General features: G+C 37.2%; 6 protein-coding genes across 6 annotated transcripts; all 6 read right to left on the bottom strand.

Moving 5' to 3' along the window:
* Window positions 1-105: 105 nt before the first annotated feature.
* On the bottom strand, window positions 106-1,311 carry CBG17460 (the record flags this gene model as incomplete). The annotated part of the gene is made up of 2 exons (XM_002641036.1): window positions 106-288; window positions 1,072-1,311. 2 exons carry the CDS (start codon window positions 1,309-1,311, stop codon window positions 106-108), a joined length of 423 nt encoding a protein of 140 aa, XP_002641082.1.
* Window positions 1,312-7,037: 5,726 nt separating this feature from the next.
* CBG17462 lies at window positions 7,038-7,373 on the bottom strand (the record flags this gene model as incomplete). The annotated part of the gene is made up of 1 exon (XM_002641037.2): window positions 7,038-7,373. One exon carries the CDS (start codon window positions 7,371-7,373, stop codon window positions 7,038-7,040), a length of 336 nt encoding a protein of 111 aa, XP_002641083.2.
* A 2,307-nt stretch (window positions 7,374-9,680) lies between these two features.
* CBG17463 lies at window positions 9,681-10,446 on the bottom strand (the record flags this gene model as incomplete). Its single annotated transcript, XM_002641038.1, has 3 exons — window positions 9,681-9,864; window positions 9,910-10,242; window positions 10,340-10,446. 3 exons carry the CDS (start codon window positions 10,444-10,446, stop codon window positions 9,681-9,683), a joined length of 624 nt encoding a protein of 207 aa, XP_002641084.1.
* Window positions 10,447-12,064: 1,618 nt separating this feature from the next.
* On the bottom strand, window positions 12,065-13,789 carry CBG17464 (the record flags this gene model as incomplete). The annotated part of the gene is made up of 3 exons (XM_002641039.2): window positions 12,065-12,227; window positions 12,280-12,876; window positions 13,512-13,789. The coding sequence occupies 3 exons, from the start codon at window positions 13,787-13,789 to the stop codon at window positions 12,065-12,067; spliced, it is 1,038 nt and encodes a 345-aa protein (XP_002641085.2).
* A 2,190-nt stretch (window positions 13,790-15,979) lies between these two features.
* CBG17465 lies at window positions 15,980-17,009 on the bottom strand (the record flags this gene model as incomplete). The annotated part of the gene is made up of 2 exons (XM_002641040.1): window positions 15,980-16,355; window positions 16,414-17,009. 2 exons carry the CDS (start codon window positions 17,007-17,009, stop codon window positions 15,980-15,982), a joined length of 972 nt encoding a protein of 323 aa, XP_002641086.1.
* A 1,080-nt stretch (window positions 17,010-18,089) lies between these two features.
* On the bottom strand, window positions 18,090-19,284 carry CBG17466 (the record flags this gene model as incomplete). Its single annotated transcript, XM_002641041.2, has 3 exons — window positions 18,090-18,252; window positions 18,328-18,921; window positions 18,968-19,284. 3 exons carry the CDS (start codon window positions 19,282-19,284, stop codon window positions 18,090-18,092), a joined length of 1,074 nt encoding a protein of 357 aa, XP_002641087.2.
* Between the last annotated feature and the right edge of the window lie 1,847 nt (window positions 19,285-21,131).

Raw genomic sequence — 21,131 nt, 5'->3', positions numbered from 1 at the left:
TCTCTTGTAGAGTATTTATTTGATTTTATTTTATTTAAAAAATAAGAATAATTTTTAGCAAAAAAACCTTTTTTTCAAAAAAAATCAATAATTTGTTTAAAATCATCAATCAGAATCCTCATAGCAAGCGTAGTACTGACGTTTGCCTGTCAGCTTCCACAGCTTCTTTTTCAGCATCTCTCGATACTTTTCGATGCCGAAGAAGTCGGCTTCAGCGACAAGGGCTTCTAGGGTGAAGGTGTCATCTGGAAGACTGGTTAGCTTCCCGTTGCGGAGGTATTGGAGCACCTGGAAATTTCAAATTGGCGATGAAATAGATTTTCGATGCGGCGCCCACCGCGCCCTTTATGTACGACAAGTGGTGGTGAAAAACAAGGTGCCGCCGTGGCGCAGTTGGTTCAGTGCGGAATCCCATGCGAGAGGTTTTTGGTTCGAATCCCACCCTCGCCAAATTTTTTTTTTGCCTTTTTTCAACTTTTTACCAAGTCACATGTCGAAATAGAACTCGATTTTTGATTTTTTTTTTGTTGAGTTTTTTTTTTTCAAAAATTAACCTATTTTCGAATTTTTGAAATTTTAAAGATACTTTTTTTTCAAAAGTTCTAGAAATTTGGAATTTTGAAGTTCAAATTCAGAAATTCAATTTCTCTTTGAAATTTGGAATTTCTATATGTTGAAAATCATTAGAAAAATATCTTTTTTGAATAAAACCAAAAAAAGTTTCAGAAAAGCAATGTTTCTAGAAACTGGAATTTCTAGGTCAAATAATTGTTTTTTGGTGGTTTTTCAGAATTGCAGATCTCCATCTCAATCAATATCAACTCGATTTTCGATTTTTTTTTTGAAAATTTCTATTTTCAGATTTTTGCAGAAATGCATATTGTTGAGGGGAAAGAGAACCCGCGTAGTGTCGCTCGCCGCGCCCTTTATGTACGACATGTGGTGCTGGACAAAAAAGTGCCATCGTGGCGCAAGTGGTAGCGCGCGCAAACTCTATGCTATAGGTTTTCGGTTCGACCCCTCCCTCTCCTACATTTTTTTTGCTTTTCAAAACCTTTTTGACCAACTCACATGTCGAAATAGAACTCCATCCCTATCAATATCCACTCGATACTTGATATGATTCGGTGACGTCTCCCAATGGCATCCTCGTACCTTAATGGCGGCGTCGAAAACCTTGACGACGTCGCGGAAATATGTTCCACATGTTGCAGGATTCATTAAAGTCTTCACTTGAACAGGGTATAAGTCCCCGCCCACAAAAAGGTTGAGCCACGCGTCCTCGCAGTTGAATGATAGCTCGTTGACCATGATTTTTGGTTGGTGGTTCTGTGAAAAAATCTCTCTAGGGAATTTCTAAAAGAAGGATGAGCAATGGTACGAAAAACGGGAAAATTAGCAATTCAAATTTTAGGAGAAAGTGAGAAGATGACAATTTGACACGTCTTCTCTTCTGAATTCAGAATTCACAGGTCAGAAGACGTTCGGAAAAACAATTTCGTATAAGAGTAAAAGTCAAGAAAAAAGTTGGGCAGGAGGCTCACTTATTCATGAAATATTGGCCAATTTTTTTTTGGTCTGGAATAAGAAAATATATATTTATGGGAAACGGAAATGGAATATTATTGCCTTTTATAGGGACAACTTCGGTTGATTTAGAGAAAATTGAAGAAAAAGAGACGCAGAGGAACCAGACTTTCTAGCTTATCTGCGTCTCTAAAGGTATCTAGCTTTGACGCTGTATAACTCAAGAACTAAAAAGGTATCGAAAAGTTGTCAACTAATAAAATGTATAAAAATTTATGCTTATTATTTTTGCAGTTAGCAACTTTTTTCTAGCTTTTTTAGGTTTTGAGATATAACTGTTTGAGAGAGACTCAGAGACAACGAGTGACCTTGCTCCTCAGCTCTTCTCCAGAGCCATTTTGCATAGAGAACCCCCATGAGGGGTTGAACTCATGACAGGCAGCTCAGGGGTAGAGCGCCGCTACCGGCTGAGCTACGGGTGCGCGAAGTCGCATGACGACCGATGGTCTACATAAGCGCGGCGCGATTTCGTCCCCCGAACTGTCCCCCGATTTGCTGTCTCGCCTCCTTTAAGAAGTAGGAGAGATGAAAAGCTATCAACTGAAAAAAGTTTTCAATTTTAGGCAAAAAATTTCCCTAATGAAAAGTGTACTATAAAAAAGAGACGCAGGGAAACTAGACACTCCCGCTTCTCTGCGTCTGTCTTTCTATGCCTCTAGGGGTACCCAACTTTGACGCTTTATATATCAAAAACTAAGAAAGATTCGAAAAAGTTTTCAACTGAAAAAATGTATACAATTTTATATTCTACATTTTTGAAGTTGACTACTTTTTTCTAACTTTTTTAGTTTTTGAGATGAAATGCTTCAAATAATTAGAATCAAAAATTCCCCAGACTGTTGACATCTCATTTTTGAAAATACGTTGGAAACTTCAAAACTGGATTAAAATTTTTGCAAATTATTCTCTAGTGCGAAGTTCTAGAAAGAACGCTTTTCATGGTTGTTGCAAAACTACGAGACGCAGAGAAACCAGACTCTCTCGTTTCTCTGCGTTTCTCTTCCAATGCCTCTGGGGGTATCTAACTTTGATGCTCTATATCTCAAAAACTGTAAACTCTATCAAAAAATTGTCAACTATTAAAATGTATAAAATTTTATATTCTTCATTTTTGTAGTTGACAACTTTTTAAAAACTTTCTTAGCTTTTGAGATAAAACGCTCCAAAAAAATAGATGCAAAAATCTCAGGACAGGCTACAAAATAAACATTTTGAAAACTCCCCAAAAATCTTCAGTTTTTCTCCAAATAGTTGTTGGTAAAAAAAGAAACAAATGGATGTGTGTTTGAGAACATGTCTCCTCCAAGAAAAATGGACCAAAAGAATAAAAAAGAGAGGGCTCAAGAAAACCACACAAATTCATCCAAAAAAAGAAAGAAAAGAAGGAAAAAAAAAAGATGGAGAATTTGAAAAGAAACACGCACTCTTCTTCATCTTCGTCTTCTTTGTTTCTTTTCAATTTCAATTATTGTTTATATTCATCACATAATTAGAAGAAGAGAATCTAGAAGATGACGACGTCAGAGCCCCCCCCCCCACCAAAAAGTGGGCGGAGCCTAAAGAAAGATTCGACACTTGATTCTCTTGGGAATTTTATAGGGATTTAGGAAAAGGAGAAGAAGATGAACGAACGAGATTATAGAAATAGAGAGTACGCTTTTACGAAAGGAAAAAAAAAATTGAAATGGAGAATTTATAGGGCTTCTGATAGGAGACATAATATTTTATGTTTTTTTGAATGTTGAAATATTGCGGTTTAGATAAGAGAGATTAATAGTTTTCTTCTCTGAGCTGGTACGCTATTCAGCAAAATGTAATATAAAAAAGAGACGCAGAGAAACTAGACACTCCCGCTTCTTTGCGCCTCTCTATTGGTGCCTTTAGGGGGTACCGCAATTTGATGCTTTATAGCTCTGGAACTAAAAGAGATAACAAAAAGTTGCCAACTAATGAAACGCATAAAATTTTATGCTCATCATTTTTGTAGTTGAAAACTTTCTTGTATCTCTTCTAGTTCTAGAATTATAAAATGTTAAAGTTAGATACCCCTAGAGGCACAAAAAGTGAGATGCAGAGAAGCGGTTTGGTTTCTCTGCGTCTCGTGGTTTCACAACAACATCAATGAAAAGTATTAGAAAGTTTTTTTTAAAATTAGAACCACTAAAAAATGTATATTCCCCATTCCGAACCTTTTTTAGTGGAGTATAAGCTTCCAAACTGGCAATAAGAGTATTTTTTTCGGCTCAGTTTGTTTGGAGCGTTTTATCTTAAAAACTAAAAAATCTAGAGAAAAGTTGTCAACTTCGAAAAAAATGTGCATAACATTTTATACATTTTATTAGTTGACAACGTTTTGATAACTTTTTTTAGTTCCGGAGTTATAAAGCGTCAAAATTAGATACCTCTGGAGCCTTCGGAAGAGAGACACAGAGAAACGGGAGTGTTTGGTTTCTTTGCGTTTCTTTTTTGCTTCTATAATTCGGAATTTCCAAAATTTTGGAATTCTGAATAAACTGGGGTTCAGAGATTAAAAAATTTAGTAATTTCGAAGTTCTGAGATTCTGAAAATCCGAAATTCATTTTAAAGCTGAAAATCTGAGAATTCTTAAAGTCTAAATTTTGTTTAATTTTGTCAAGAATGAAGTGAGATACTGTAGTTTTAATATTTTTGAAATTTTTGAGATTTTTAGAATTTTAGATTTTTAGAATTTTAGAATTTTAGAATTTTAGAATTTTAGAATTTTAGAATTTTAGAATTTTAGAATTTTAGAATTTTAGAATTTTAGAATTTTAGAATTTTAGAATTTTAGAATTTTAGAATTTTAGAATTTTAGAATTTTAGAATTTTAGAATTTTAGAATTTTAGAATTTTAGAATTTTAGAACTTTAGAATTTTAGAATTTTAGAATTTTAGAATTTTAGATTCCACATCATCTACTAAAATGACGTCTTCTTCTATTTTTTCTCGGATGTCTTTATCAGATTTTCAGCTTCATCTTCTTCTTCATCTTCTTCTTCTTCATCTTCTTCTTCATCTTCTTTCTCAAAATCAGAAGACGTCCTTCTTCTGATGCTCACTGATGAACGTGTTGAAAAAGGGAGGCAATTGGGAATTCACAAAAATAAAAGTTTCGTTTTTTCCCAAAGGAGAACAACGAAGAAAAAAAATAAAGAGAAAAACCTGAACAAAGCAAGATGAATCGTTTGCTCCTTCTCCTATTTTTTCCAATTTCCGAAAATGGAAAAAATAGAGAACTAGAGATTTAGAGAAGCAAAAAGCTGAGCAATCTGGAAATTAGAAGAAAAAGAAGAGAGAAATCGGGAGAAAAACAACAACAAGAATACAAAGGGTTCCCTAAATTTTGAATTTTGAAAAAAAACGAATTCAGGTTTTTTAAAGAGGTTTGCTTTATCCGTTTTCAGGGTCTCTTGGAATTTCTAAACTTAGAAAATTTTGATTTTATTCATTCAATATTTATTGGAAATTAAAAACAGAAAAGATTATTATGGATAGGGCCACAGGATTCCAAAAGGCATGGTCAGAAATTGCGCCCTTTTGAAATTATCAAATTTGGCTAAAAGCTCTGTGGGGCGCAATTTCTGACAAGGCGTTTTAGAGCCCTGGGAGTGGGGAATACAAATTGGATGGGAACAATTGAAAAACAACTACAGTTTACATAACAATATGACAAAAATGTGACAGTAAGAGATTTAAAAAAAAAACCAAAAAACTAATAAAAATCCCTCTAAACCGCCAACTTTGAGCTCATATACCTCATTTGCTTTACAAGATATCAAAAAGTTGTCAACTAACGAAATGTTTATCATACTTTTGAAGACATTTTATCCATTAATCACTTTTTGATATCTTTCACAGAACTCGAGATACATTGGTAATCTCAGAGGTAACACTCTGACCGTTTACTTTGACCCAATTTATCTCGGTTCCTGTGATAGATACCAAAGACATGTTAACTAATAAAATATTTATCATGATTTTAAAAATATTTTATTAGTCGACCACTTCTCGATATCTTTCACTTAAACCGAGATAAACTAGCTCAAAGTGAGGGGTTCTTAGGATAAGCTGGTTCCGAGGGTATATAGAATTTTGGGGAACATTTGGGGGATGACAAAACAGATGGCGGGCCGGCTGAAAACTTTTTTCTGGAAGAGATTTTCAGACAGTTTTGGTATGAAATGATAGATCTCAACAGGGCCCATTACGTCTATCATTCGAGCCGGATCTCGCTCCGATAACTTGTTGAAAAACATGTTTGAATGACAATTTTCGACCAACTTAACAAAAATCAGATTTTTGTTCAAACACATTTTTCGACATGTTATGATAGGGATGAGACCGGGATCCGGTTTGGATAATATAGATGTAAAAGGCCCTGTCGAGATCTGTCATTTGGTATCAAAACCGTCTGAATATTTCGTTTTAGAGACAAGTTATCAGCCGGCCCGCCAACTGCCCGGGCCGGCTCAACTTTGCTTAAGATCAATTGGTTCCGAGGGTACATAGTATTTTGGGGTTTATGTGGGATGACGAAAAATGAAATACATTAGTTTGAAGATGAATGCAATTTGGAACTACTCGACCATTCTCAGAAACTCTTCCTCCGTCTCTTTCCATACTCCAAAACAGAACGATTCTCCCTCAATTGAAATAGATGCCACACGATTATCGGTTTCCCTAACAATATAAAAGTGGCTGGTGATTGGGTCCGTGTTTGCTTTGAAAATACGTCCTGGTGTGTACCTAAAAGTTATTGATTATTCGTCAGCTCTCCCCAGAAGAACAAAATAACTCACACATTGGGCACAGTGTGTGTCGGTGGCATTTTAGTTGCATTAAGATGTTTTACAACGTTTACATTCAGAACTTCTGTTAGGTTCGTGGGACCGTCTATTATTTTCAAGTATTCCAAATTTTGACATACTTCTCCGAATCTCCATCGATTGATAAATTCAATCAAATCCGAAATTTCAACGTCACAGAAAAATAGAATAGCCTGTCTCCCTTGAAAGTGCCGTAATAGAGCATGAACGGCGTGGGAATATAGTTCGACAATTCTGACGGATTCCGTTTGATAGAATTTGGACTCTGGACTTAATACTTCAAGTCTATTCCATCTGATATGTATATGTTTTTTCACAGGAGGCAAGATGAAGAAGTTTTCAAGGGCTTTCATGTCTATAACCTCCTGGATTCTAGGCCAAATTTGAATCCATAACGACAAATTGGGAAGATTTGGAATGAATTCCTCGGGATATTTTGCTCTCCAAATATATTCTACTGAATCACCGAAGAAATCGAGAAAATATTTATGAATGGATTCGATAGCAGATTCTTTGTCGTTCGGGTGAAAACATGCTTCAGGAAGATTGTATTCGTGGGACACTCTGAAATATTGATGGGTTTTCAATTGATTGCAGATTTCTACTCACCGAAAATCAATCATTTTCCCAGATACATTCAGTTGAAAATAATCATTTTCAGATTCCTCGTGGTGATCGTAAATTCCCATGATTTCTTCCATTCTCAGATTATCTCCTGTTCCCATAATACTTTGCGTCTTAAAGGGAATGGAAACAATACGTTTGTCTACAAAAGCACTTTGGTACATGACACGGATGATGCTTTTGAATCTCACAATTTGAGAGGATTTTATCAAAGTTTTCATATTTTTTGACACGAAAGACAACCAGAATAGATTGAAATTTGTCATGTTGTCAAAGATCTCCCTTTGGACCAAATACGGAAATTTCGACAGTTGCATTGTTCTGAAGATGTTGAACAGGTTGAAGAGGGCAATAATATACTGTAAAAACTCGATTAGATAGCCATGACACGCTATTGTTCGGAGGTGGTCAGGGTGGCACAATATGAGAGGCTGGCACTTTGAACTCTATTTTCAACTTTTTTTCTTCTACAAAACCTTTGTTTAGAATCAAAATAGGTAAAAGAGAATATGACAAAATGATTTTCAAAAAAGCATTTTTATCGTAGTCAATTGAAGGATTGCTTTCTTTCTCACCATCGTCATTGTAGTACCTCTTTCAAACTCGAAAAAACATAGGTACAAGACAATTATTTTTGTGTTGGCATTCCGTTAGGGGTGACACTTTATTGTTCGGAGGTATTACTAGGATCGCACTGTATTAGAGACTGTTACTTCAGTTAGGGGTGGTTATCTAATATAGTTTCTAAGGTAGATGAGAAAACGACAAACAATTGGAATCGATAATCAATAACATAAGAAGGAGCACCTTACAGAATGAAAACTGATCAAAAAGACACAGAAGACGTCGATAGTAGAAACCGTAGAAGACGTAGATGACCTTGACCGGTTGACACACCCACTCGTCTGTCCCACAGGGACCAAACCCATCGAACGAAGGTGAATTAGTTGGTTCGAGATGTCTTCTTAGCACATCTATTACAATTGTCTCTGACTGAGAAGAGGGTACGTCTGCTGGCTAGGAAGACGGCCCAATAGATACTTTCCCATGTCTGTCACGAAAAATGAGGTGTCGAGAACCATTCGGTGTTGGTCCCAGGGAAAAAAGAGAAATAGTTTTTGTTCGATCTAACTAATCGGACTTAGGAACACAAAAAAACAAAGCACTTGAATTTATTGATATTATCCTTGTCAGAGAAAAAAAAAGGTTGAGTCGAAGTGTATGCGATGTTTGTAAACAAATATCTGAAAGCGTAAACAACCGGAAACAGTTGAAACGAGTGCGACAGTAACCCGGCGGGAAAACGTTAAATTTACCTGTTATGCTTGTCTGAGAAAAAAAAGGTTAGAGATTATTTTTTTGCAGTCTGAATACGGTAGCGATATCGAAGCGGAGAGCCTAAATAGCATAACACAGACACTTTTTCTCTGCGTCTCTACCTTTTTTTTCTCAGACAAGCATAATATTTTTTAGTTTTTCTCTTATTTTGCAGCAAATTTCGTCGAATATGGTTTGTTTTTCATTGTTTTTTGCGGTATTTTAAAATATATTCGACAAAATTTGCTTCAAAATAAGACAAAAACTAAAAAATAGGTAAATTTAACATTTTCCCGCCGGGTTACTGTCGCACTCGTTTCAACTGTTTCCGGTTGTTTACGCTTTCAGATATTTGTTTACAAACATCGCATACACTTCGACTCAACCTTTTTTTTTCTCTGACAAGGATAATAATTAAAAAAAAAAGATTGAAAAAGGAAGTAACAAAAAAGGAAAAAAGCTCTGCATGAAATTAAAGCTAATGGAAGTAACAGTATAAATTATTATAGTTTAACTTACAAATTTGGATAACAGTAAGAAGTATAGGAATAATACATGAGAAACAAATTCCAAGTCAAGAATAGGGGTAAGATGATTTAATACAAATTGGATAGAGAAGGATGTGGGAAAAGACAGTTCACAGTTTAAATATCGATGTAACCTTGTACGGATCCATTAGTAGAATATTTCAAAGATTAGTTTGATATTCAACCATTCTGAGAAACTCTTCCTCTGTCTCTTTCCATACTCCAAAACTGAAAACCCCTTCCTGAATTGAAAAAGACGCCACATGATTATCAGAACGATATATGTATGACTGGTGATTGGAATTGTATTTGGTTTAAGAGCAGGTTCTGGCGCCGACCTACAAAAAATTATCGGTTATTCCTAAACTGTTCAGAAGAAGAAAAAACTCACACTTTGGGAAAAGTATGTCTGGGTGGTGTTTTAGTTGCATCAATTTCACCCAGTTTACATTAAGAACTTCGTTTTGGTGCCTACCGCGGTATAATCCTATTTTCAAGTATTCCAAATTTTGGAACGCTTCTCCAGATCTCCATCTATTCATAAACTTTATCAATTCCACAAAGCCACATTCACATTTTAATAAAGTTGCCTGCCTGCCTTTAAAGTTCCGTAAAAAAACTTGAACGGAGGGAGAACGTGATTGGAAGATTCTAATGGATTCCGCATGATAGAACTTGGACTCCGGGCTGAATGGTTCAGATGTATCCGTGGTTATATTTTTCAAAACAGGAATCGAGGCAAAGAACTTCTCAAGGTTTTTCAAATCTTTTTTCTATCTATTATCTCCCAGTCTTTAGGCGAAATAGTAATCCACAATGATAAGTTAGAAAGATCTGGAATGAAATGCTCGGGATATTTTGCTTCCCAAATATGCTCCACAGTATCATATGAATGGATTCAATAACATATTCTTTGTCATGCCGGTGAAAACATGCTTCAGGAAAACTGTAATAATGGGACAGTCTGAAATAATGATCGGTTTTTGATTGACTGTTAATTTCAACTCACCGAAAATCAATCACTTTTCCAGATACGTTCAATTGAAAACAATCATCCTCAGATTCCTTGTAGTCGCAGAAAACGCCGATGATGTTTTCCTTTTTGGGAACATCTTCTGTTCCCTGCTTATTTTTCGTCATAAAGTGAATAGAAGCAATAGGTTTATCGCAAAAACTTTCATACACAACACGACCGATGTTTCGGAATCTTTTGACTTGAGACGATTTAATCAATGTTTTCATATTTTCTGAAACAAAAGACAACCAAAATAGATCCGAATACTTCATGTTGTCAAGAATCTCCTTTTGGACTAAATACGGAATCTTCGATAGTTTCATTGTTCTGAAAATATTGAACAGATTGTAGAGGAACAAGAATGGGGACGAGGAGAACGACAAACGATAGGAATTGAAAATGAATAAGAAAAGAAGGAGACCACCTAATGACATGGAATAAAGAAACATAATCCGTAGATAGTATGATGACGAGTGTATGTCTAGATTTCTGTGATTCTGAGACTTTGCGATTCTGGGAACTAACGTGCATTTCAGCAATTATGTAGATTCGAAGTTTGTGTTGTTTCGTAATCCGCAAGTTCTCGTAACGGTTGCGTCTTCATTTAAAATTAACACATTTGATTTGTGCATACTTTCGATCAACTCTAGAATAGGTGCAGAGAAGACATCTCCAACACCAACTTATCCGCCTTCTAAGGCTTCTATTCGGTCGGAAAATTTAGCCGACCGACCGACTACCTACCCCGCCGACCGACAGCCGACCGAAATGACCGATAGGTCGGCGCGGCGACCGTTTTCGTACATTTGCGCGTCAACATCTTTGCATAAGCTGCATTTTATTTTACGACAAACTAAATGCCTCGTTTGTCGTAAAATAAAGTGATTCGTACGCAAAAATTCGTATTTTGTTGCGCAAAGACACGAAACCGGTCGGCTGTTTGTCAGCTGGGTCGGCGATCGGTCGGCGGTTTTCGACCGACCTAAATGGGAGCCTTATTGTGTATTCAAAATAATCGCACGAATGAACGAGTAAAAAAACGTGTAGAGAGTCTCCAAACCTGTAGAGGCGCTGTAGAGACGCAGACATTTTTACTAGTTCACTCGCGCGATTATTTTGAATAGACAATACCGGTTTCAATCGGAGAGTGGTCTCTGTGTAAATTGTTTAAATTTTCCTTCGACAGTAATTAGTTGGTTTTCATCAATTATGATATGACGTAAAAATACAAAAAAAAACGCATCCGAACCTCTTCATAATTAAAACAGGTTAGATTGAAGAAAGAAGTAATAAGAAAAAGAAGACAAAATGGAAAGCTCTACAAAAAAAATTAATGGAAAGAATCGTTTAAGTTATTGTATAAAAGGATTTTAAGAATGGTGAGAAAGCTCTTTTAAAAAATACAGGATAAACTGTTTCGAAGTTAAGAATTAATCAAGGAAGAATGCGTTGGAAACGGGTAAGCTGATTTGATACAAATTGGATGGAGAAGGATGTGAAAAAACATATTACAGTTTACAGAACGATATAACAAAATAAATGTGATTGAATAAAGTATTAAAGGAAGACTCCGACCAAAAATTTTTATTGCATTAAAATGTGTTAAAAGTTATCTATTTTCCGAATATTATTGCGAAAAAATTCAAAAAAACCCGAAATCCCCGAAAAACGGTCGTTGAAAAGGAAGATAATTCAAAAAAAGGTGCCGCCGGGGGAACGAGGATTTTCAGTGAGAAACTTAGGCCACGGCAGCGGGCGCCTTTCTTACGTGGCAAATTTTCCGGATTTTTTCAATTTTCATGTCCGGCAGGTAAAAAACGTAAAAAACCACTGTCGGCGACTTGAAAAAAAGGCTGTCAGGTGCAGTGGCCTAGGTTTCTCACTGAAAATCCTCGTCCCCCGGCGGCACTTTTTTTTGAATTTTCTTCCTTTTCAACGCCGTTTTTCGGGAATTTCGGATTTTCTTTGAATTTTTTCGCAATAATATTCGGAAAATAGATAATTTTTAACACATTTTAATGCAATAAAAATTTTTGGTCGGAGTCCCCCTTTAACAAGGAAAAATCTAAATCCATTGTGCTGATTAATATCTGATATGTTTGGATGAAGTAGTTCTCTAGAATACTGGGAAAACCGGAGAAATCTGAAGCTACTTCACCATCGTCAGAAATTCCTCCTCCGTCTCATTCCATACTCCAAAAACGAAATCTCCTTCCTGAATTGAAACAGACGCCACACGATTATCTGTTTTCCTAACGACATATGTGTGAGTGATGATGGGATCCGTATTTTGTTTAAGAGTTGGTGTGTACCTAAAAAATTATCGATTAGTCCTGAGTTATCAGAAAAGAAGAAATAACTCACACGTTGGCCACAGTGTGCGCCGGTGGTGTTTTAGTTGCATCAATATGTTTCAACCCGTTTACATTGAGAACTTCGTTTAGGGCAATGTCATTCGATAATAGTATTATTTTCAAGTATTCCAATTTTTGAAACGCCTCCCCGGATATCCATCTATTCATAAATTCTATCAATGGCAAAACTTCAATTTCACAGAAAAATAAAGTTGCCTGTCTCCCTTGAAAGTGCCGTAAAAGAGCATTAACGGTTTTGGGAAGTGGTTGGACAATTTTAATGGATTCCACCTGATAGAATTTGGACTCCGGACTCAATACTTCCTTTGTAGTCAATTTAATATGTAAATGTTTCAAAACAGGAGACGAAGCAAAGAACTTTTCAAGGCTTTTCATGTCTATAGCCTCCGAGCTTTCAGGCCAACTAGTAACCCATACTGACAAGTTGGGAAGGTTTGGAATAAAATGCTCGGGATTGTTTGCTCCCCAAATATAATCCATAGTATCGCCGAAGAAATCGAGAAAATAATTATGAATAGATTCGATGGCAGATTCTCTCTCACTCGGGTGAAAACATGCTTCTGGAAGATTGCGTTGGTTGGATAGTCTAAAATAATGATAGGTTTTTGACAGGGTTGCGGATTGACGGCCCGGCCCGGCCCGTCGGCCCGTCCATAGCTTTTTCAGAGAAAAATTTTTTTGATGAAAAATTTTTTGAGCGAACATAGGCACCAACGGGTGAAAAACAACAACGAAAACAAGACGTAAACAACCTGTAAACAACCTGTAAACAACTTGTAAACAACTTTCGGAAATTCGAAATTTTCCAGGATTGCTCAGCCCTAATTTTTTGGCACATTGTCTGAAAATAGCTGAAAATGAGCTGAAAATTGGTCAAAATAGGTCAAAATGGGCCAAAACTGCAAAAAAATCAATGAAAATAGCTTAAAAATGACCAAAAATCCGGAAATTGCTCAGATTGCTCAGCATTAATTTTTGGTCTATTTTTGGCTGAAAATGACTGAAAATCTGCTGAAAACCAGATGAAAATAAGCTCAAATGAGCCAAAACCCCAGAAATACAGCGAAAATCGCTTAAAAAATGACCAAAAATCGGTTGAGTTTGAGCTGAGTTACAGTCCCGAACATACATGTGGAAAATTCGGAGTGGAAATTTTTTACAGTTTGCAGACGGGCCGGCCCGTCGCAACCCTGGTTTTTGATTGATCACTATTCAACTCACCGAAAATCAATCATTTCTCCAGATACGTTCAATTGAAAGCAATCGTTTTTGGATTCCATGTGGTGATCGAAAATTCCCATGATATCTCCCATTCCCAAGGTATCTTCTCCCATGACATTTTTCGTCTTGAAGAGAATGGACGCAATACGTTTATCGCCAATATCACTTTGATACATTAAACGAATAATGTTTTTAAATCTCATAATTTGAGATGATTTAATCAGAGTTTTCATATTTGTTGAGAGAAAAGACAACAGAAATAGATTCGAATACTTCATGTTGTCAAGGATCTCCGTTTGGACCAGATACGGAAATTTCGATAGTTTCATTGTTCTGAAAATGTTGAATAGATTCTACAGAAGAACACAAATAATACAGAGGGAAACGATAGAAATAGAAAACAGATATAAAAAAGGAGGATTGCATGACTTGGAAGAAAGAACACGAAGACGTAGGGGTCCGATGATGAGTGTATGTTATGACCTGGACACATTCACTCGTCTGTCCCACAGCCACTACACCTATCGATTGAAGGCCGATTAGTTGGGTGGAGATGTCTTCTTAGCACATCTACTAGAGTTGTCTTCGAGCGGGCACAAATCAGATCAGAAGGTAGGCACATAACTTGGAGGTACAACACTGCCCTAAGAACGCGATGTACCCTTTTTCGATGTACCTTTGGATACTGGGCCGGAATCCGACCGTTATGAGAACGTGAATATGAGAACCAGGAAATAGGCATGGTAAATAAAACAGTATTGGAATAAAATATGACAATGAGTGGCTCAGACGTCTGCTGGCTAGGAAGACAGTGCAGTAGATACTTTCCTCTCTCCGTCACGAGAAACTGAAGTGTCGAAAACCATTCGGTCTTGGTTACAGGGAAATAAAAGACAACACTATTGATGATTTTGAAAAATTGGATTGAAGAAATAAACAGAAACAGTTCTGCATGACTTTTAAAATTAATGGTAAGGGATGAATAAGTTAGTGCATAGTACATTTAGTTGGATATTAGGCTGGCTAAAAAGAAACCAAAACCGTCTTAGATTGATTACATTTTGAAGGAATAGAACATTTATGGGATTGCGAGAAAACTTAGAAATATATAAAAATACATGAAAGACTGGTTCCAAGTCCAGAGTGAGGATGAGGTGATTTGATACAAATTGGATGGAGAAGAATGTGGACTAAGGAATACTAAAACAAGTGCATTCAAATTCATTGATAATTGAAAAAAATATTAGATCGAAGGAAGAAACAAGAAAAAGTCCAGCATGACATCAAAATTAATAGGAATGGTTGTATAAGTTATCATAGTTGATAGATTTTGGATTTATGCATTTCAAGAACAGTGAGAAAATGAAAACAAACTACAGGATAAACTGATTCGAAGTCAAGAGTTGGTCAAGTAAGGATGCGGTGGATAGGGGTTAAGGGATTGAATACACATTGGATAGAAACGATGTGGAAAAATATAATGAAGTTTGAACAACGATGTATGGATCCATAAGTTATCAGAATGAAACTACTCGACCATTCTCAGAAACTCTTCCTCCGTCTTATTCCATACTCCAAAACTGAAATTCCCTCCCTGAACTGAAATAGATGCAACACGACTATCGGATTCGCTAACGATATATGTGTGACTGATGATTGGATCCGTATTTGGTTTAAGATCAAGTTCTGGTGTGGATCTAGAAAATTATCGATTATTCCTAATTTGTTCAAGCAAAACAAACTCAGAAATCGGGCACCGAAAACCAATGTTCTTTACAGATACGTTCAATTGAAAAATATGTTTCGTCCCATCAAGATTCTCACTCATTGTCATCATATATTCCATTCTTTCGAAAACTTCCATTGTCGCCATATTTCTCGTCTTAAAGGTGGGGGGACATGAAAAAAATAATGTCTCGAAATTCCGTTCAAAGATGCCCCTCGAGGAGTTGAACTTGTGAGGGCGATGATTGAGGGTGCGGCGCCGCTACCGACTGAGCCACGCGGGCAAAGAGAAAGCGCACGCCCGATTGCATACATAAAGGCGAGGACGACAGCTGTACGCAGAGTGACATTAAGCGTTGTACACCGTCACGGTAGAATGCATACTCTAGCTACAAAAAAACTACGAAAAATCTCCTGCCCCTCCACCTTTAACGGGAATCTGTACATAAAATAAAATGACCAAATTGCTATACTTAATACGGCGGATGCTTTGGAATCGCGCAGTTTGAGATGATTTGATCAACATCTTCATATTTTTTGGGACAAACGACAACCAAAACAGATCCGTAGTTTTCATGTTGTCAAGAATCTCCGTTTGGACATAATACGGAAATTTCGATACAGGGTCCGCCAAAATTACGTGTGCAAGTGTAGATGACGTTATCTCCAGAAGTAGATGCGAGATTAAGACGAAATTTAACAGATAGTTTATTTCAACGCTTGAAATCATAATTCAACAAAAATTATTCGATTCTACCTCCTTTGGCAGCGACCACGGCACGAAGTCGTCGAGGGAAGGCATCAATGGTGGCACGCAGGTATTCGACGGATAATTTGTCCCATTCCTCAGACAACGACTTCTTCAGGGCCTCGATATTTGCATTAGGTCTTGCGCAGACCTTATTAGGCAGATCTCCCCATACGAAGTAGTCGAGCGGGTTCAGATCAGGCGAGTAAGCCGGCCATTTGTCTTTTGGTATGAAGGCGGGATAAGTGGTCCTTGCACCACTGTTGAGCCATTTTTGCGGTATGAGCAGGCGCTCCATCTTGTTGGAAGATGTATTTCTTCTGACAGAAGTGGTTTTGAGCCCACGGTAGCACATGCTTCTCCAGAATCTCCTCAACGTAGTATTTTTGGTTGATTTTCACGCCTTTATCAAAGAAACCAAGCGGACACTTCCCATCATAGCAAGCCGCTCCGAAAACCATGATGCTCGCAGGATGAGAGGCTCGATGGATTGTTTTACCACGCTCAGCTGCTTGTTGAATATTTGTGGCCAGCACTCGGTGGTTTTGGCTATTAAATTCAGCCTCGACCCTGAAGAGTTTCTCGTCCGAGAAGATGGTGATAAGACGATCCTTTTTGCGCGTGCCAGCGAGAAGGCGCTTCGCTTTGATGAGCCGTTTCTCCTTATTGGCTTGGGATAGAATAGCAGCTTTTGTTGCTCGATAAGAGGTCATCTTCAGCTCTTTTCTGACAATTCTCCTCATTGATGTATAGGAGATATCCATGTCATCTGACATCTTTTTCATGGAACGACGAGCATTTCGCCTGACTTTCTCCCGGACGGCCTTGACTTTCGCTGGAGTTCTTACAGTCCTCGGTCTTCCTCTTCCCGTACGGTCCTTGAGGTGGCCAAGCTGGTTGAAACGACGGATGGTCGCGAAAACCGTGTTTCGGTGCACTCCGAGTCGTTTAGAAATGTCTCCTGTGCTTAAACCTCGCTTGTAAAAGTCGACGATCAGAGTACGATGAGGACTTGCCGCTGTCATTTACCTAAAACATAACCGATTGGGATGAAACTTGGCAAACTAATAAATAATGAAATAATTAATAAAAATTTTAAAAAATTGCGCACCAAAAGTGCGTCAGTGCGCAGCGCCATGGCGTCAAAGTTGTGCACACGTAATTTTGGCGGACCCTGTAGTTTCATTTCTCCTGAAAATTTTCGACTTATTTTATAGAAGGATGGGAATGATAATGAGGGAAACGAAAAACGATTAAAAAAGAAGATGAACAACAAAGCATTTGGAAGATGCCCCAAAAGAGAGAGAGAGAGAGAGAAGACGTAGGTTGTCTGATGATGAGTGGATGTGATGACCTTGACTGGTTGAAACACCCACTCGTCCGTCTCACACGGACCGCTCCTCGATTAAAGGTGGATTAGTTCTCCAGCTGTCTTCTTAGCACCTCTACTAGCGTTGTCTCGAAGGGCATGCACGAATCAAATGGGTAAGTAGATACGCAACCGTTATGAGAACGTCCGAACTAACACGTCAAATGAAACACATCAAATCTACATGGTTGTTGTACATTAGTTCCCAGAATCTGAGAACTTCAGAAACCTGCTATTCCTTAATTTAAGAGTATCAGAAGCCTAGAATCTCTGAATTTCAGAATTCCAAAACTTCAGGATCTCAAAACCTAGGAATTTTTCCCACAGTGGTCGCCCGCTGTTTCCCAGGGGGACATTGCACGAATCACGATATACATATCCTCTAAATCGTACTAAACGCTCATTTTCATAGATACTAGCATGTGACCTGTGCCGCAATTTTGAAATTCTGAAATTCGTAAAAGCTGCAATAGAATGCCGTAATCAGTAATGGTCGCAGTGTTCTTTTTGCATGTTTCGAATAATAATTGTATTTTTCATGATCATGTATTTTTTGCTTGTTATTAGAAAAGAGAAAAGATTGCATTAAAGAATGAAGCAAAAATTTCTACATAAAATTAAAACAAAAAATCGGTATTATAGCATGCGTTAGATAGGGGCGAGGTGATTTAAAGCAAATGTGATGGAAGCGATGTTATCCAGTCTAGAATTGTTTGGAAATTAGTTCAATTTGGAACTACTTCACCATTCTCAGAAACTCTTCTTCTGTCTCTTTCCATACTCCGAAACGAAGCGTATCTTCACGAATTGAAACAGATGCCACACGATTATCTGTATCCCTGACGATATATGAGTGGCTGGTGATTGGATCCGTAATTCGGAAAAATACTGGTTTCAACCTAAAAAAAAGATTGGTTATTCCTGAGCTATCCCAAAAGAAAAAGGATTTGGAAACTACTTAAAAAATAACTCACACTTTGGGAAACGTATGTCTGGGTGGTGTTTTAGTTGCATCAATATGTTTCACCCCGTTTACATTGAGAACTTCGTTTAGGGCAATGTCATTCGATAATAGTATTATTTTCAAGTATTCCAACTTCCTAGACCCTTCTCCGGATCTCCATCTATTCAAAAACTCCATCAAATCCAAAATGTCACATTTAGAGCATCTAAAAACTGCCTGTCTTCCTTGAAAGTGACGTAAAAAAGTAGGAACGGTATTGGAATGTTGTATGAGGTCAATGGATTCTGCCTGATAGAATTTGGACTCCGGACTGAATAGCTCTGATGTATACGTTTCCAAACGTATATGTTTCAAAACAGGAGACGAGGCGAAAAATGTTTCAAGGGCTTCCATCTCTTCAATACTGATGTACGAATGCCCAACAGAAATACATAATGATAAATTGTGAAGACGTGGAATGAAATCATCGGGATAATTTGCTATCCATTGACACTCTACAGTATCGCCGAATAAATCAAGAAAATAATTGTGAATGGATTCGATAGCAGATTCTTTGTCATTCGGGTGAAAACATGCCTCTGGAAGATTGTACTGTTTGGTTACTCTGAAAAAAGGACAAGTTTTCCAATTGATTGATAATTTTAACTCACCGAAAATCAATTACTTTTCCAGATACGTTCAATTGAAAATGGACAGTTTCAGATTTCTTTTTAAATCCATTTTTTGTTTCCTCGACAATTCTCATGATGTTTTCCGGTATGTTTTTGAAGGGAATATAAACCAACCGTTTATTGAGCATAGGATCGTCATACACAATATGACTTATGTATTTGAATCTTGTTATTTGAGACGATTTGATCAGTTTTTTCATATTTTTTGAGACGAACGACAACCAGAACAGATCCGAATGTCTCATGTGGTCCAAAATCTCACTTTGGACCAAATACGGAAACTTCGATAGTTTCATTGTTCTGAAAATATTGAACAGTTTGTAGAGGAACAAGAATGAAGGCGAGGAGAACGACAAACGCTAGAGATATGTAGAAAATAAACCACAAAAGAAGTAGCATATGGTAGACACAAAAGATACAGAAAACGTCGATAGTCCGATGATGAGTGCCTGGTTGACACACTCAATCGTTTTTCCCACAGGGACCATCGATTAAAGGTCTATTAGTTGGTATGGAGATGTCTTTGTAGGACCTTTATTATAATGTTCACTGTCTTCCTAGACAGCAAACGTCTGCCTTCTCAGTCAGAGAACATTGTAATGGGAGTACGACGCGTTAGAACTTTGCGAAATAGAACTGCTAAATTGATCGGAATTGGAGACGTGCTGAACATACCAGCCAGAAAATGAATTTTTCAGAAATTGTTTTCATCTGGCACAAGCTATAACTTGAATTTTTCGCTAGGATTTTTGGCTAGGAAGACGGTCCAATAGTCATGAGATACTGAAGTTTCGAGAACCATTCGATCTTGGTACGAGGGAAAACAGAAAAAACAATAGTCTTCCGTTCGATCTAATTAATGATTTGAATTTGGAATACTAAAAACAATGCATTCAAATTTATTGGTAATTTAGAAAAGATTAGATTAAAGAAAGAAACAAAAAAAGTTCTGCATGACATCAAAATTAATAGAAAGAATCGTAGAAGATATTATATATGAATGTTAGTTAGATGGAGGCGGATGTGAAAAAAACATAGTACAGTTGTATTGTATTGTATTGTATTTATTACGTAAAAAATACGTGGAAGAATAAAAAGAAAAAAGAATGAAAAAGAGAATAAATAGACAAAAAGGGACATGGTGACATAAAATTGATATTTCTTAACCTAGAAATGAATAATAGTGGATAATAACAAATCTTTTTCCGAACTTCTGACAGCAGCAAGCTTTTAGATCCGTTTTGTAGAGCTCATCATTTTACTAAGAACCCTATGCGTGAAGAAGTTTTGTTTAAATTTAGTTCAGTTTAAACAACGATGTATGGATCCATAAGTTTTTAGAATGGAACTACTCCACCATTCTCAGAAACTCTTCCTCTGTCTCTTTCCATACTCCAAAACTGAAAATCCCTTCCTGAATTGAAACAGACGCCACACGGTTATCTATTTCCCTAACGATATATGTGTAACTGGTGATCGAAGCCACATAGTGTGTGAGTGGTTTTTTAGTGGCGGTAATATGCTTAACCCAGTTTGCACTAAGTACTTCGTTTGGGTGCCTGGCACCGTAGGTTAAGGTTATTATTAGGTTAAGGTTACTTTCAGCTTTTGGATTGCTTCTCCGGATCTCCATCTATTCATAAACTGTGTCAATTCCACATGAGCCATATTCACAGTAAGATAAAGTTGCCTGTCTGCCTTTAAAGTTCCGTAAAAAAGCTAAAACAGCGGGGAAACAAGGTCGGATGATTCTAATATTAGGTTGGCTAATAAGTTTCTTTCGATTTTGCTAACATTTTTGAACATATTTTTCTCAGAGCGAAGGGGGCTAGATTAATGAAAGTAATGTGCATGAGCATCGATATTTGTCTGGCAACGCTCCGGTAACACTTTGATTCTATCGGCCCAGAACGAGGAGGGCTGCGATTGGAAAAGTGCGTGAATCCCTTTTTGAAGTCATCTTTTAAATCGAAGTCTTTTCTATCAAGATGGTGCTTTAGAGTTTTGAACGACCATTCATCCGAAAGGCCAAGGTCCGGAGAATACGATGTGTCGGAATAAAAAAAGTGAGGCTCGGTGTTTGCGTACTTTGATTCCCGCCTCCCCCCACCGACGCTCCGCTCATCGCTTTGCAAGTGCGGCG

Source organism: Caenorhabditis briggsae (assembly GCF_000004555.2).
Source record: "Caenorhabditis briggsae complete genome, chrIII, whole genome shotgun sequence".
Lineage (NCBI taxonomy): Eukaryota > Metazoa > Nematoda > Chromadorea > Rhabditida > Rhabditidae > Caenorhabditis > Caenorhabditis briggsae.
This window is presented reverse-complemented; position numbering and strand designations above follow the sequence as displayed.